Here is a 13,961-nt window from a genome sequence, read left to right as displayed (position 1 = left end):
TGAGTGTGTCCTCTGAGCACATGCGGGACAACAACCACTGTTTCTGAACACTGAGGCATTGTGCCACACGCTTCGGCCCATGCCATAATGGACTGCCCTCAACAGCCCTGGGAAGTCAGAATGAGTCTCCCATCAAAACAAACCAGGACAGCAAGGGTTGCCTCAGGCCTTACTGTCAAATAGTGGTACCTTGCAAACTCAAGGGAGCCCATGGCCAATTTCATCCAGCATAGACAGATTTCCAGTGACAGAGAAGGCCATGTTTAGGCCTTGATAGCTGTGGAGCCAAGAAAGTACACAGAGCCTCTGGGAAGTCATCTGCTTCGGGTGTCCTTGCACGTACAATGACTTGGATGTGAGCAACCTGGCAGCCTTGCCCTGGCCTGAAGTAGAAATCACCCCACTATCCATCAACAGGAGAGTGGGACCCTGAAATAGATACCCATACAGTGAAGTACAACTCAGCGATCCACAGGAATGAACTACTGATATACAGTGCAGCATGGAAGAATCTCAAGGTTAGTTGTGCTGAGTGGCAAATGCAGACCGAAAAGAACACCTGCTGCAAAATTCCATGGATATATAAAAAACAAAATCTAGAAAAGGCAAACCGTAAAATTAGAAAGTGGGCAAAAGGAGGAGGGAGGCGGGGCAGTGGGTAGACGGGGGTGGGGTGAGGAAAGTTTTTTGAACGGTGCTATCTATTATCTTGATGGTGATGGCCCTGTTCTTGCTTATGTTCATCAAGGCTTATCAAATTATGTATATGCTTTGGGTGTAATTTACTATGTGTTCATTTTATCTCACTGAAGCTGCTTTTAGAAGGGTAAGTCGCTTCAGTTTCTGCCCAGATAGAAGTGAAGAGTGGTTCAGGGCATATCCTCGTTCATGCGGACAGGCCATCTGGAGAGCCTCCTCCGTGCACCCGGTGGCCTAGGGCTCACTGAGAAACCACTACCTGTTGCCAGGGGCCAGTGGCAGGGAAATGGAAATGAAAGAAATGAAGGTGGCAGGAACAGGGGTGGGGGGTTGGGAGAGGGGAAGGGTGCTGGAAGAATAGGCTGCAGGCCAGGCTGAGAGACAGGGAAAGAAAGAGACAAAGAAAGCCACAGGGGACAAGGGAGGAAGGGCACAGGAAATGTCACACCTAGTTAGTGGTGGCTGCAGACCTCCTAGCCAGGGCTCTAAAGAAGCTTCTTTGTCAATGCCACCCTTTCCTCTGATCGCGTTCCCTAGTACTGTCCCCTGCCCCCAAGCTATTGGTGTTCAGTCTCCAAGGATTCATCATTTCTTTGGATTTCAGTAGATATTTGCCCCAGCCAGACCCCAGAGAGCAAATTGCCAGCAAATGAACACTTCATACTTTAAAACCCAGAGGGGAAGGGAGAGTCCCACTAGGTTCACTGTGACAGTGCCAGCTCCCCAACAATGCAGCCAGGCTGAGGATGGGCAGGGGTGGCAGAGGAGGCCAGTACCCCAGGCAGTATGGGCTGTGTCTCCCGGGAGCAAGTCAAAGGCCCTTTGACTGTGAAGGTCCAGTTGGCCAAGTTCAGTGCATCTGTGTCATCCCGGGTTCCTTTACACTTGTTCTTGTAGACAGAAGGGACATGTTGCCTTGAGCAAAGTTTAAGGAATTAGCCAGGTCAAGCAAGCATGCAAACAGTATAAAAAGATCTTTCGCTCCCATCTCTTTAACTTTCAAAGTGAACTGGAGGACCCAAAATGAAGGCTGGGACTGGGTGGGGAAGAGACTTTTAGGTCATAACCCAAATTAGAAAGCCTAGAGGAAGAGGCCTAGACTCTGGCTCTCATCATCCCCACCCAGGCCGATAGGGTTCCCTGTGTCTGTGAAAGAGGAAGGGGCAAACCGTGGTGGAAGTTAAGCCCCAAGTCGTCAAAATGAGCCCCAAAGCCAGGTGCCCGTGGCTCATATCTGGTATTCTAGCTACTCAGGAGGCTGAGATCAGAGGATCACAGTTCAAGGGCAGCCAGGCAGGAAAGTCTGCAAAAGCTCCAGCAACAAGTGGCTACTGGGATATAGTACCAGCTCAGAGAGCAAACAAGCCCCGAGTTCAAGCCCAGATGTTGGCCAAAGGGAAAAACAAACAAAAAGAGTTTCTGCTCCTCTCTTCAGGGGAGACTGATAGCCAGGCCCAAAGACAACAGTAAAAAGAGGCCCATCAGTGCACAATCTGTGGAGTTCCCTCCAAGCCACCGGGTGCTATCTGAAAGCAGAGACTACAAGAGGGCCCCTGGACAGTGGGGGAAACCTTCCCTAGGGGCTGTAGGTGAAAATGATCAAATTGCCACTGTGTAGCTCAGAACCTATAGAATACTGGCAATTTCAAATGATCTAATTAATACATATTGACCAACTTTCTTCCATTCTTTTCTCCCTTCCTCTCTCCTTCCCTTCCTCTCTCCTTTCCTTTTTTGTTGAGAATGCAAAGTTGATACTCAGACTCTGTTCTTAAGAAACTCACAGTGTATAAGAGAAGATACACAACAAACCCCTAATTCAGATACAGTGTAATAAAAGTCATCTAGTGTTATAAATTTACTGTGGGGGGGGAGTCAGGAGATGGCTGAGGAGAACTATTGTTAGCACAGGTGGTTAGGTGCTGAGGAGCACATTCTGGGGGCTCAGGGAGCATGGCCTGGGAGCAGAGGGTGGGGCTCCCAAAACAACTTATTCAGTGGTCTCCGGCCAGGTTTGTAGAGGGTGAGGTAGGATGGGGGAGATTGTGCTGGGTCTTCACAGTAGTACAAGAAGTAAAGAGTTTAGGAATATTGTCCAGATTTCTATTCAGACCCCTGGTTTCACCATCTTGTGATCAAGTGACTTCACCTAATTCACTTCACTTTTCAGAACTTCAGTTTTCTCCTCTTATAAAAAAGCCAGGCTGGGAGTTTGGCCTAGTGGTAGAGTGCTTGCCTAACATTCATGAAGGAATCCGGGTTCAATTCCTTGGTACCACATACATAGAAAAAGCCAGAAGTGGTGCTGTGGCTCAAGTGGTAGAGCACTAGCCTTGAGAAGGCCCATGGACAGTGCTCAGGCCCTGAGTTCAAGCCCCAGAACTGGAGGAAAAAAAAAAAGGATTAATGCACCATACCTATATTGCAGACAGTGTTGCAAAGCAGGAATGTTAAGGCAGGGTTTGATGGGTGTTAGCTGCCATCCCTCCACAGGTGAAGAGGAAACTTTGGAGCAGAGGCATTAGAACAGAGAATGGATTGCCCTTTTGTTTCATGGCTGCCTTTCTGAAGCTTGCAGGAGGGGCCCTGGACTCTCTTCCTGGCTTGTCACTGGCTTGACACTGTGTGTCAGTGGCTCTTGATTCCTGGCTCAGCATTGTGGAGTGCCTTCTCCCTATTTTGCTTTACACTAACCTTCCACCCACACCACCTTCTTTTACCTCCTCTTCTTCCTCCTCCTCCTCTGACTTCTGCTCCTCTTCTTTCTCCTGCTGAAGGATATAGTACCTACCTAGCATATGCAAGGCCCTGAGGTCAAAAATGATATACAGCTGGGCACTGGTGGCTCACATGTAGAATTCTAGCTTTTCAGGAGGCTGAGATGTGAAGATCATGGTTCAAAGCTAGCGCAGGTGGGAAAAGTCCATAAGACTCTTATTTCCAATGAACCATCATAAAACCAGAAGTGGCACTGTAGCTCGAAGTGGTAGTGTTAGCCTTGAGCAAAAGAGCTCACAGACAGTGCCCAGGCTCTGAGTTCAAGTCGAAGGACCAAAAATACATAAATACATAAAATTTTAAAATCCCAGGAGCAGGCCCTTATGTGGCTCAGGGAGAGAAACAGGCATCTCTGGTCTGAGGATAGGCTGGGACTCCGTCTTTGACCTTCCTTGTGCCTTCCAAGTCCTGTGTACACTGGCTTGTGCATAGCACCCACTAGTGACATCCACGCCCCTTCTGGCAGCATCCCTACTCAGCAGCTGGTCCCCAAGTCTCCAAGGAACTGACACATAGTGCTTCTGGCCAGTGTTCCCAAGTGACAGGAGGTAACCCCACCTGTGCCCATGGCACCCAGGCTGTCAGGGGGCCCTGCTGAGAGGGGCATCTGTCTGATTTGCCCATTCCTCTCACTCTCTCCACTCCCCATCTCCACTTCGTTGGCTCTATTTGGGCAGCCTGGTAGAAGCTACCCACTTAGTCAGGAGAAATGGTCTTTCACACAGGCTGATGGTAACAAAAGAAACTGCCTGAAGTTTTAAAAGCCCAAGGACATAATAGGAAAGGGACCCAGAACCTGTGTCTACATCTCTGTCAGTTAGCCAGGGAGAAATAACATCAACTTGACAAACAAGAGTTAAAGAAATGGGGGCCCGGGAGTTTGGCCTAGCGGTTAAAGTGCTTGCCTAGCATGCACAAAGACCTGGGTTCGATTCCTCGGTATCCCACATACACAACCAAGCCGGAAGTGACAGGAGACTGCAACAAGCGACAGAGAGCGAAAGCAAGCAGAGCCCAACTGAGTGGTGGCCGGAGCGAGCAGGGCCGGAGCGTGCAGGAGCGAGCGGGGCCAGAGCCAGCGAGGCCGGAGCGAGCGGGGCCAGAGCCAGCAAGGCCGGAGCGAGCGGGGCCAGAGCGAGAAGGGGCCGGAGCGAGCAGAGCCAGGAGCAAGCGAGAGCTGGCCGGGCCGGAGCGAGCGGGGTCGGAGCGAGCGGGGCCAGAAAGAGAGAGAGAAGGGGGCAAAAAAAAAAAAATAGATCTTAATTAAGAGTTAAAGAAATGGAATTTGATACTAAACATCCTGGCACTGTCCTTGGGTTTTCTCAAGGCTAGAGCTCTACCACTTGAGCCTCAGCGCCACTGCTGGCTTTTTTCTATGTACGTGGTACAGAGGAATTGAACCTGGGTCTTTGTACTAGGCAAGCACTCTACCACTAGGCTAAACTCCCGGCCCCAGGTCACCTTTATAAACTACTCTTTTAAAGAATCCTACTAATGGTGCTGGTGCGGGGCGGGTGGTCCCTCCCTCTTAGCTCCGCAGGCTCCTCCCCTGTGGAGGGGGGGACATTAGGCAACATTAGGCCCATTCAGTAGAGGTAGTAGATAATTAGCTACCAACTCCCTTCACCTGGGACAGTCCCCTGGTGCTGAGCTGTCACCATGCAACCAGCAACATTCCCCTGCACTTTACAAGTCCTAGAGGTCACCTGAGGTGATCAGGCCATGACCAAACAAGAGAGCAGGACTCTCCCAATTCAGCGTTTTTCTCATGTGTCTTAGAGTGTGTGTGTGTGTGTGTGAAGGGGTCTGCCGGTCCCTTTTTTGGCATTAAACTTCTTCCTCTTTTCCCTGTATCTGGATGTCTGCGTACTTTTTGGCAAAGTCTTCATATTATCTCACACCTACAGCAGTTGAGGTACAGGCACATAAAGTTGCTGTGTGTGTGTGTGTGATTAATTGGAGATAAGATTCTCTTGGTGGCTCAGTTGGCTTGGAGCCTAAATCCTGAGATCTCAGCCTCTGGCATAGCTAGGATTACTGGCAGGAGCCCGGGGGCTACATTGCTCATTCTTATCTCCCACAGAGATGAGTCCATGAAATGAAAGCTGGTGAATGTGACTGCCCTGGGTGAGGTGCTCTCTTTGTGGGGAGTCTGAAGGCAGCTTCTCCACCCAGCTCCCCTAGGCGTGCATGTGTGGCCAAGGTGGCTGAGGTTACAGGGATGAGTGGGTGACACTGGGCACCAAGCCTGCCTGGGCAGAATCCATACCTCTTAGCTCCTTCCTGTATTTAACAAGCAGCTGCTGAGCCACCAATGGGTGGTGAGCCCTGGAAAGTGACTGTGACCAATGGCACAGCTGCAGCTTTTATGCAGCTCAGTGGCTGGCTGCAGGTAAATAGCAGTCACCTCCTAGCTTCAATCATTGCTGGAAAAAGATAGTGTGCTGAATCCTGGCCTGGCTATGGACTGAGTGGGAGTGTTCGGGGAAAGCTCTTCGCAGGATGTAATAGCGAAATGAGATTGATGGGGTCAGCTGAGGCAGTAGACTCAGGAAATCTCCCTGGAGAGCTGCAAGGAAGCTTCAAGTTGGAAAACTTGTGAGGTGGCAGGAAATTCAGGAGGTCCGGGACATGGTGGGGGAGGGGAGATGTAAACTAAGCCCTGGAGAAGTGAAGAATCTGAAAGGGAGGGAGGGGGCAGAGGGCAAGCTGTGTGAGTAGGAGACATGAGAGTAGAAACAAAAATAGAGACAAAATGGCAAAGGAAAAGGTGACATTGTCTAAAGAGAAATGTGCATATTATCTGATTAAAGAAACTGTAAGCTCTCTATATATCACCTGTATAATAACAATAAATATCTATTTATAAGAAAAAGAAGATGACCCATGTGAGAAGTTTGATTTTCAATAGTGGAAATGAGTGATCAGATGGATGGATAGATCATAGGTAGGTAGATGACAGATTATACATAGATAGAGTATGGAGAGATAGATGATAGGGCTGGGAGTTTGGCCTAGTGATAGAGTGTTTGCCTAGCATGCATGAAGCCCTGGGTTTGATTCCTTGGTACCACATATACACAAAAAGCCAGAAATGATGCTATGGCTCAAGTAGTAGAGTGCTAGCCTTGAGAAAGCTCAAGGACGGTGCCCAGACCCTGAGTCCCTGACTGGAGAGAGAGAAAGAAGGGGGGGAGGGAAGAAAGGAGGGGGAAAGGGAAGGAGGAGAGGGAGGGGGAAGGAGAGAGAAAGGGAGGTAGAGATAGGATGCTAGGTACATTGATAATAGATGGATAGATGCTAAGGTGGGTTTCTATACAAAGTGGTGTTGAGAACAAGATGGATATTTTAAATGTATGTTAAGCCCCTGGCTTGAAACCATACCTAGACTGACCCTCGGGAGGCACTTGGGAAACAGTGGCCATTGTCAGTCACCAGTTGTGGAACAGCCTAGCGGGGTCGTGGAGCCTGCAGATCTATGGAAACCCAGCTGTAAACCCGGCTCACCGAGGCCTCAGGGCTGTGTCAGCAGTGGACTCTGGCCAAAGAACCTACTCATAGCTTTAAGGAAGGTTGGCTGTGGTATGGCCAGCATGTGGTGGCCTTAGCTACTGGTTATTCCTCAGTGGGCCCGATCACAGACTTCCAGAAGAATCCCACTCTATACAAGCCCTTCCCTTCCTCATGAAGAAGGAAAATGCAGGTGGACCCTTCGTTCTTTGGCTAGGCTCTAAAGATGGAGGAGGGAAAAGGAATAGAGAGAGGGAAAAATAAAAAAGACAGAGGCTAGACTGGTATCACAGACTGGGGAGACTTTAATGTCTGCTGGTGGGTGTGGCCTTGTGACCATTTTTGAATGACATTAGAAGTTGCATCCAATCAGGCTTCTTGCTGGGGAGGGGCGGGGCCTATCCTGCCCCTCTATACTCTCAAAGCTTTTGGAGGTGGTTCCTGACCACGCTGCTGCCTCCAGCTGCCCAGAGGGAGAGAAGGGGATGTGTGGAGTGAGGCCTTCTCCACGACAGCACTCGGTAGCCACTTGGTCATGCCAGTTCTAGGCCATGGCCATTCTGAATAGACTTCATAGCCCTGGAGGAATAAGAGCCTCGTGGGAGCCCTGCTGCTGATGGAGGCTACCCAGAGAAGATTGGAGGCTCTGGCCTCCTTGAGCCCTGGCCATGCTCTCTGGTGACTCCCGTTCTTTCAGTAGTTCTGTGGCTGCCACCTCCACTTCCTCTGGTTCCATCTGGCAGGCATCTGCCAGGGCGTGGCCTGTTGCCATGACAAAGTTAGCATCGGCTGCCAAGGAGTCCAGGCCTCCTCGAATCAGAGCCTGTGGGAGGAGAGGAGGCTGGGTGAGCGCCTTCTGGGGACCCACCTTTTGGAGCCTGTCGTGGGGTCACCCTCTCAGTGCAGTGAGAGGAGCCCTGTCTCACCTCTTGGATCAGCAAGGCTGTTGCTGGAGCTGGGCATCCGAGGGCGCTGTCCTGAGGACTCCTGCTGTGCGGTGTTTCCAGAGACTCTACCGTGGGACTCTTCCTCTCTTCATGCCTGGAAGACTCTGCCCGGGGGTGCTATTCCAAATACACAAAAGCAAAGACCCCCCCCCAAACAAGGAGGCTGGAGCCCACAGATAAAGTTCATCCCAGGTCATCCAAGAGAGGCTCAGTTGAGACCCATGAAAAGGAGAGGAGCCAGGGACCTAGATCCTCTGTTCTGAAGGCACAGCTTGCCGCTTGGCCGCCCCCTGCCATGGCCCCACTCCTAGCTTGGGCAGGGATGGAGGGCAGGGTCTGTACGATGTTGCCCTCCCGCCTCTGTGCTGTTACCTGGCATGTGACCACAGGCGCCTGGCCTCTGAGCACTCCCCTTGAGGCCAGCTGTCCTTCCATTGTGTCCATTCGGAGTTTGCTGTGGGGTCCTGTGGCAAGGTGGTCAGGAATGAGTGGGGTGCCTGGAGCCCTGGGTCAGCTGTCTTACTTGGCCAGCCACAGAAGGTAGCTCAGAGGGTAGACATGTGTTAGGTCCCAGCCCACTGCAGGCTAGGCAGGGTGGCCCTGACCTGCTTTGCCTGGTTCTGTCCTTGTGGGTTCAGGAGTAAAACTCAGGGTGAAGTCTTTAGCTAAATGGTTCTTCAGGGTGTCCATATATGTTCATGAAAGTGTGTGTGTGTGTGTGTGTGTGTGTGTGAGAGAGAGAGGGGGGGGGAGATCATCACCCTTGGCTCCTAATACCCTTGGGGCTCCCACAGTAGCCCAGATCCAGGCACACAGTAATCTCAGACCCACTAGTGAATGACAGGGTCATCTGGGGAAGGGCCCTGGAGCCCAGCTGTCATGTATCTGGGAGTCTGGAGGAAGCAGCCTCAAGCTGGGCTCTGGAGAAGAAGGCCTCAGGTGGGGTGAGGAGAGTGTTCTGGCAAGCCGGTGGAAGGCCTGTGATAGAGCACCCACTCCCAATTCCCTGCTGGTACCCTTCTTGGCAGGATAATGGTGCTCCAGTTCTGGGCCCAGCAACGGCTTTAAGCAGCCCTTTCAGCCAGACTCCCGGGTTCCGAGGGAAGAGGGAGACCCTCCCTGCCCTTCTTTAGGAGAAGGACTGACTGACCCGGGGCCCTGTGGGGTTCACCGAAGCCTCCTCCTCCTCTGGCCGCAGGCGTCTCCATCTCTTCAGGGAACTCCTTTTCATAGTGGACACTGAAATGGAAGTGAGGCTGGTGAACCAGAGAGAAGGTTGTTGGTTCTCCACCATCCTGTTCCCTCTGAGGTTCTGTCACCCTCTTCCTTCTGGGCCTGGTGTAAAAATCTTGAGGGCTGAGGCTCCCAGATCTTTGCCTAGCCAGCCCTGGATGTGAAGCCAAACACGTGGCCGTCTCTATTTCTGTTCAGTGCTCCCTCTTCCCTTCCACATCCTCACAACCCTCAAGACCCTGGTTCTCATCAAGGAGCTTTTAAAATCAGCAGCAGTTGTGTCCCACCCCCAGACACTGGGGTTTCTGACAGCATTTATGTGTTTCTAGCAGTTAAGTCGCAGCTCGGTTCTGAGAGGTGGTCAGTGTCATCTCTCCTCTCAGGACATCTAATCTTTGCAATGATTTGGTCACGGTCACCACAGATATCTCCCAAATAACACTCTTCTCCATGTAGCACTCTGTGACCCAAAGACACATGCATTATTAAGCCTTGTGGCTTTGAATGGCCCCTCTGATTGGATGAGGTGTAGGCAGCCTGTCCCTAGGTAGTAGCTACTCAAGTGCCTTCTGTCTCCTTCTCTCCCAAAGAGATCTGCACTCAGCAGGCTATCTGTCTAGAAGAGAAGCTTTGCTGGGAGCCCACCCCTAGGATGTGGCGGCTCCTCCCTCATCCTGCTGCATTCATGACACTTAAGCAATCACAGATTATATTTAGCCTACAGCCTGTAGTTGGTGAGATGGGAAGTACCCAGTGCAGTGTACATCTCAGCTCCTAGGTCTTCTGTGGACCGTGGAATTGAAGACCCACTTAGCACGAGGCCAATGCTGACATGAGGCTGCCCCCTGCTGGCCAGTAGTGGCTCTGCACCCAAGCCTACCTCAAGATGCAGAATGGTCTCCAAGGGCACAAAGGCAAACAAAGACCATCTTGCAAATTTCAGTATGCCTCCTATCAATTTGGGGCGCTGGCGCCTGCTAAGTTGATCCCCATCAAGTCCTGTTCAAGCCCAATCCAAAGCCAGCAGTCACCTCTATTACCTGGGAAACAGCTGGTTGTTGCTATGGTTGCTGTTGCCATAGGCAATGTTGGCATTGGCATTGTTGGTATTGGCACGACCAAGAGGGTGGGTTCTCGGATCAGGAGGGAAGTCTTCCAAGAAGACAGGTGACTCTAGCTCCTCCATCTCTATCTCCGCAAACTGAAGGGGTCTTTGGTTGGCCATGACTGGGGGAAGGGAGTTGGTCCTTTCCATGAAGTTGTCCACTTGGCCAAAGAGACCTCCAGTCCTCTAGAGGCAAGGAGGACAGAGCTGTCACTCTGGGGCAATGGCATGGGAACAGGGGATTGGAGGTAAATCTCTAAGGCCAGGAGAGGAGAATCTCCTTCCTCCCTCAGCCAGCTCTCTGTTAGATGGCTTGAATGGGACGTACATAGGAAATGCACAGGAGACATGGACATACAGATAGGAAAAGATGTCTCTGTGGAGAAAGCACTGAATGGGGAGTCTTCTGAACCAAATTCTAGGCAATTTCCCAAACTTATGTTACATTGGAGATCACACATCCTATCTTCGGATCACCGTATCCTTATGGATAACACAGAAGGGTTTAGAGAGAGGATCTTCCAGCTTGAAAACGTAAGAAGTATTCCATGGAGTGAAAGATGAAGCCTTAGTGGATGCAGGTCCTTGGGTAAAAATGTGGACCTTGTTTGGGGCTGACAGGAAAGGGTGCATTCTGTCTGATGCTTTGGTGGAGTGGTTACTGACTCTGACTCCAGGAGTGGCAATGGTGGAGAGGGCAGGTGTCTTCAGCTCTTTTGTCCTCTCTCATGTGTCTGGGCTCCTGTCCCTCCACTGTTGCCAGTCGCCCTGCCTAGGCTACCAGCAGTGGTCCTGCCCCCACTCACCCGGAATATTCCTTCCTCCAGAGCGGCTTCCACCGCAGCCCTCTCCAGCTCCTCCTCTGCTGTCAGGTCTCCTGATATGGTGCGGTGGATCTCAGGGGCCGCCTCTTCCTCTATGGTCCGCAGTCCAGCCTGGGGGTGGTGAAGTGACCTGCTCGTGCCTCCAGTCCAGGAGTGGAGACTGGACTCCTGGCCCACTCATGTCTCATCCCTGCTCCTGGGGCTTTCCTGAAGCCTGTCCTCCCTTCTAGCCCATAGGTCTCACCGGGCTCTACCGGTCCCCTACCCTCACACACACCACAGTACTGCTCTGGTGTAACTTGTTTTCTTTTTTATGCCACTCCTGAGTCTTGGACTCAGAGTCTGGACACTGCTCCTAAGCTTCTTTTGCTTAAGTGCTCTACCATTTGAGCTACAGTTCCACTTCTGGCTTTTTTAGTAGTTTATTGGAGATAGTCTAACAGACTTGCCTACTTGGGCTGGCTTTGAACCATGTTCCTCAGCTCTTAGCCTCCTGAATAGCTAGGATTATAGGCGTAAGCCACCAGCTTCAAAAATCTGCCATCTAATTGTCCTCAAAGAGTTGTGTTTCTTTTTTCTTCTTTCTTTCTTTCTATCTTTGGGAGGAGATTTCATGCCCTACTTAGGCCTCTGGTGGAGAAATTGCTTTCTGTTATTTTCTCATTGTTTTGTTCATTGAGGGGATTGAATTCAGGCTTTCCTTCACATTCCTGAGGCAGGTGCTCTACCATTTGAGGCATTTGCTTTGATGGTTTCAAGGTCAGTCAGGTGTATGCTCAAAGGCCTGTTTATTTTCTGAATTTATAAGTTACGTGTGTTAAAGCGAACGTAAAAACCACTGTGATAAAGTGTGAAGTCCTAACATTTTAGATTAACTGTCAGAGAGGATCTGCTTTCTTCTGAGACTAATGCCTCTTCTTTGAGAAAACCCCCTATTCCTTGGCCTATCATCCAGAGAGGCAGACCTCTTGCTTCTTTTCTTGTGGACCATCCCGAATTCTCATCTCATTTCCTCCAGTTTCCCCGAGGACACCAGAGGATCTGGATCCTGGATCCATGGATCAGCAGGGGTGGGGGTGGGGGAGTGTTTATCCCTAGGAATGGGCCTAGATTGGGCTTACCTGGATCTGTACGGTGTCTTTCTTGGGCCGGTACCCGTAATATTCCTCCTGGCGCTTCATGAACTTCCGGAAGTGTTCCTGGATGAGGAAGGTGGCGTAGAACTTTCCCACAGTGACCTCATCATCTGCAGAGGGTCCAAGGAAGGAGGTCCTGATGTCTGTGGGGCCTGAACTCAGGGCCTGGGTGCTGTCCCTGAGCTCTTTTGCTCAAGGTGAATGCTCTACAACTTTGAGCCACAGCACTACTTTGGTTTTCTAGTGGGTAACTGGAGATGGATTTTCTTGCCCAGGCTGGCTTTGAACCTCAGTTCTCAGATCTCAGCCTCCTGAGTAGCTAGGATTATATGCATGAGCCACCAGCTAAAATCTGATTCTTCTGACTCTCAAGCATGTGTGTCAAGCATGATTATTGCTTCTTCCTCTTCCTATTTCTCCCAACTTTATCCTGTTTTACTAAAGTAAATCACTGCTAAACCTCAACCTTGTGAGACTCTCCTTTTTGTGAGGTCCCATGGTGGGTCTGAAGTTGCTGTACATTGTGTGACGGGAAGTTGAGGGACACACTTGTCTCTTCCTTTCTTGGACAGGGAGGATCTTATTAACACTCCAGTCCCCTTTCTGTATCTGCTGCAAGCCACACCCACCTCCAATGGGAGGGATGACCTGGTCCAGGAGCTTCATGCTGGTCCTCTTCCAGATCTTCTTGATGATGGCTCTCAGCTCCTCGTTGGCCTGCTCAAAGTTACCTGGGGCCCGGGAAAGGTAAGAGTGGTCCCCAAACCATCCAGGCCAAGCTGCCTGCACTTGATCCAGCCACTGAATTCTCCCTGAAGTCTCCCAAGAGCAAACATTGCTCAGGGTTCTTTTGTGGTGACTGCGATGCTGGGCACTGACTCTGGGATGAGGGCATCATTGTCCTCTAACATAAAGCTCAACCCGTGAGTCCTGCACTCACCCTCCACAGCCTTGGCTTCCATTGCCCAGAGTGATTAACTGTGAAGACTGGCAATGTTCTGCCTCTTCCCACAAACCTCCAATTCCTTTACATTCCCTTACAACCTGCCTTTCTGGTGCTTTAACATGTTCCTCTCTGCCTCCTGGTCTCCACCTTCTTGCCTTTCAAGGAGCCTGTCCATGGATCCTTGTAATGAGGCTGAGGCAGGGAGGCCCTGATTCTATCCTTATTCCTTCCCCTACTCCTGCCATGTCTGCCTTCCTGGTAGGAGAGGATCTTCAGACTTCGGGGAGTCAAGGGTAAACTTCAAGCAACCTGCCCAATACTGCTGAGCTCTACCTCTGCCCCCGCCCAGAGCCAACCCCAGGGAGCCCACCTCTGGTCCTCAGACATAGGTACAGAGTGTGGGCATGGGTTATCAGCAGCCTTGCTGAGCTGGGAGAGAATCCCCCAGCTTTCTCTGAACCCCTAGGGGCCTGGGGGCATGGTTTGGGCTCTTGATTCCAGGCTTTTGTTTTGAGAATCTGTCAGAAAGCATCCTCTGAGGGACGAGGGGGTGCTCGTGGGAAAGTGCTCACCTTCCGTCTTGATCTTGAGGGCCGTGCGCACCAGGGCGAAGAGCGTGGCGTTGAAGGTGACTGTCCCGTCGCTGTTCATGGGCATGTTCATGCCCACCAGGCGCTGTGTGGGGACAGGCAGTGGCTGAGACCATGCCGGCAGGTCACCTCACCTGCTGCGTGGCCTGGGAGGGGCTGGGAACTGAGGGCTGGGGTGCAGGCCAACTGGGAC

At 51.2% G+C, this 13,961-nt stretch overlaps 1 protein-coding gene across 1 annotated transcript in view; it reads right to left on the bottom strand.

The window, feature by feature from the left end:
- Positions 1-7,558: 7,558 nt before the first annotated feature.
- Positions 7,559-13,961, bottom strand: part of Cacna1s (calcium voltage-gated channel subunit alpha1 S) — a 70,137-nt gene continuing 63,734 nt past the window's right edge. The window contains exons 36-44 of the mRNA XM_090339955.1: positions 13,751-13,853; positions 12,862-12,963; positions 12,218-12,342; positions 11,079-11,207; positions 10,208-10,458; positions 9,085-9,173; positions 8,307-8,398; positions 7,914-8,051; positions 7,559-7,810 (exon numbers count right to left, since the gene is read on the bottom strand). Of these exons, the coding sequence (XP_090196081.1) occupies positions 7,559-7,810; positions 7,914-8,051; positions 8,307-8,398; positions 9,085-9,173; positions 10,208-10,458; positions 11,079-11,207; positions 12,218-12,342; positions 12,862-12,963; positions 13,751-13,853 (1,281 nt within the window). The remainder of the gene's footprint in view (positions 7,811-7,913; positions 8,052-8,306; positions 8,399-9,084; positions 9,174-10,207; positions 10,459-11,078; positions 11,208-12,217; positions 12,343-12,861; positions 12,964-13,750; positions 13,854-13,961) is intronic.

This window comes from Megascapheus bottae, chromosome 10 (genome assembly GCF_031878675.1).
Source record: "Megascapheus bottae isolate mThoBot1 chromosome 10, mThoBot2.hap1, whole genome shotgun sequence".
Lineage (NCBI taxonomy): Eukaryota > Metazoa > Chordata > Mammalia > Rodentia > Geomyidae > Megascapheus > Megascapheus bottae.
Note: the sequence above shows the minus strand (reverse complement) of the source record. Positions and strands in the feature narration are given on the sequence as shown.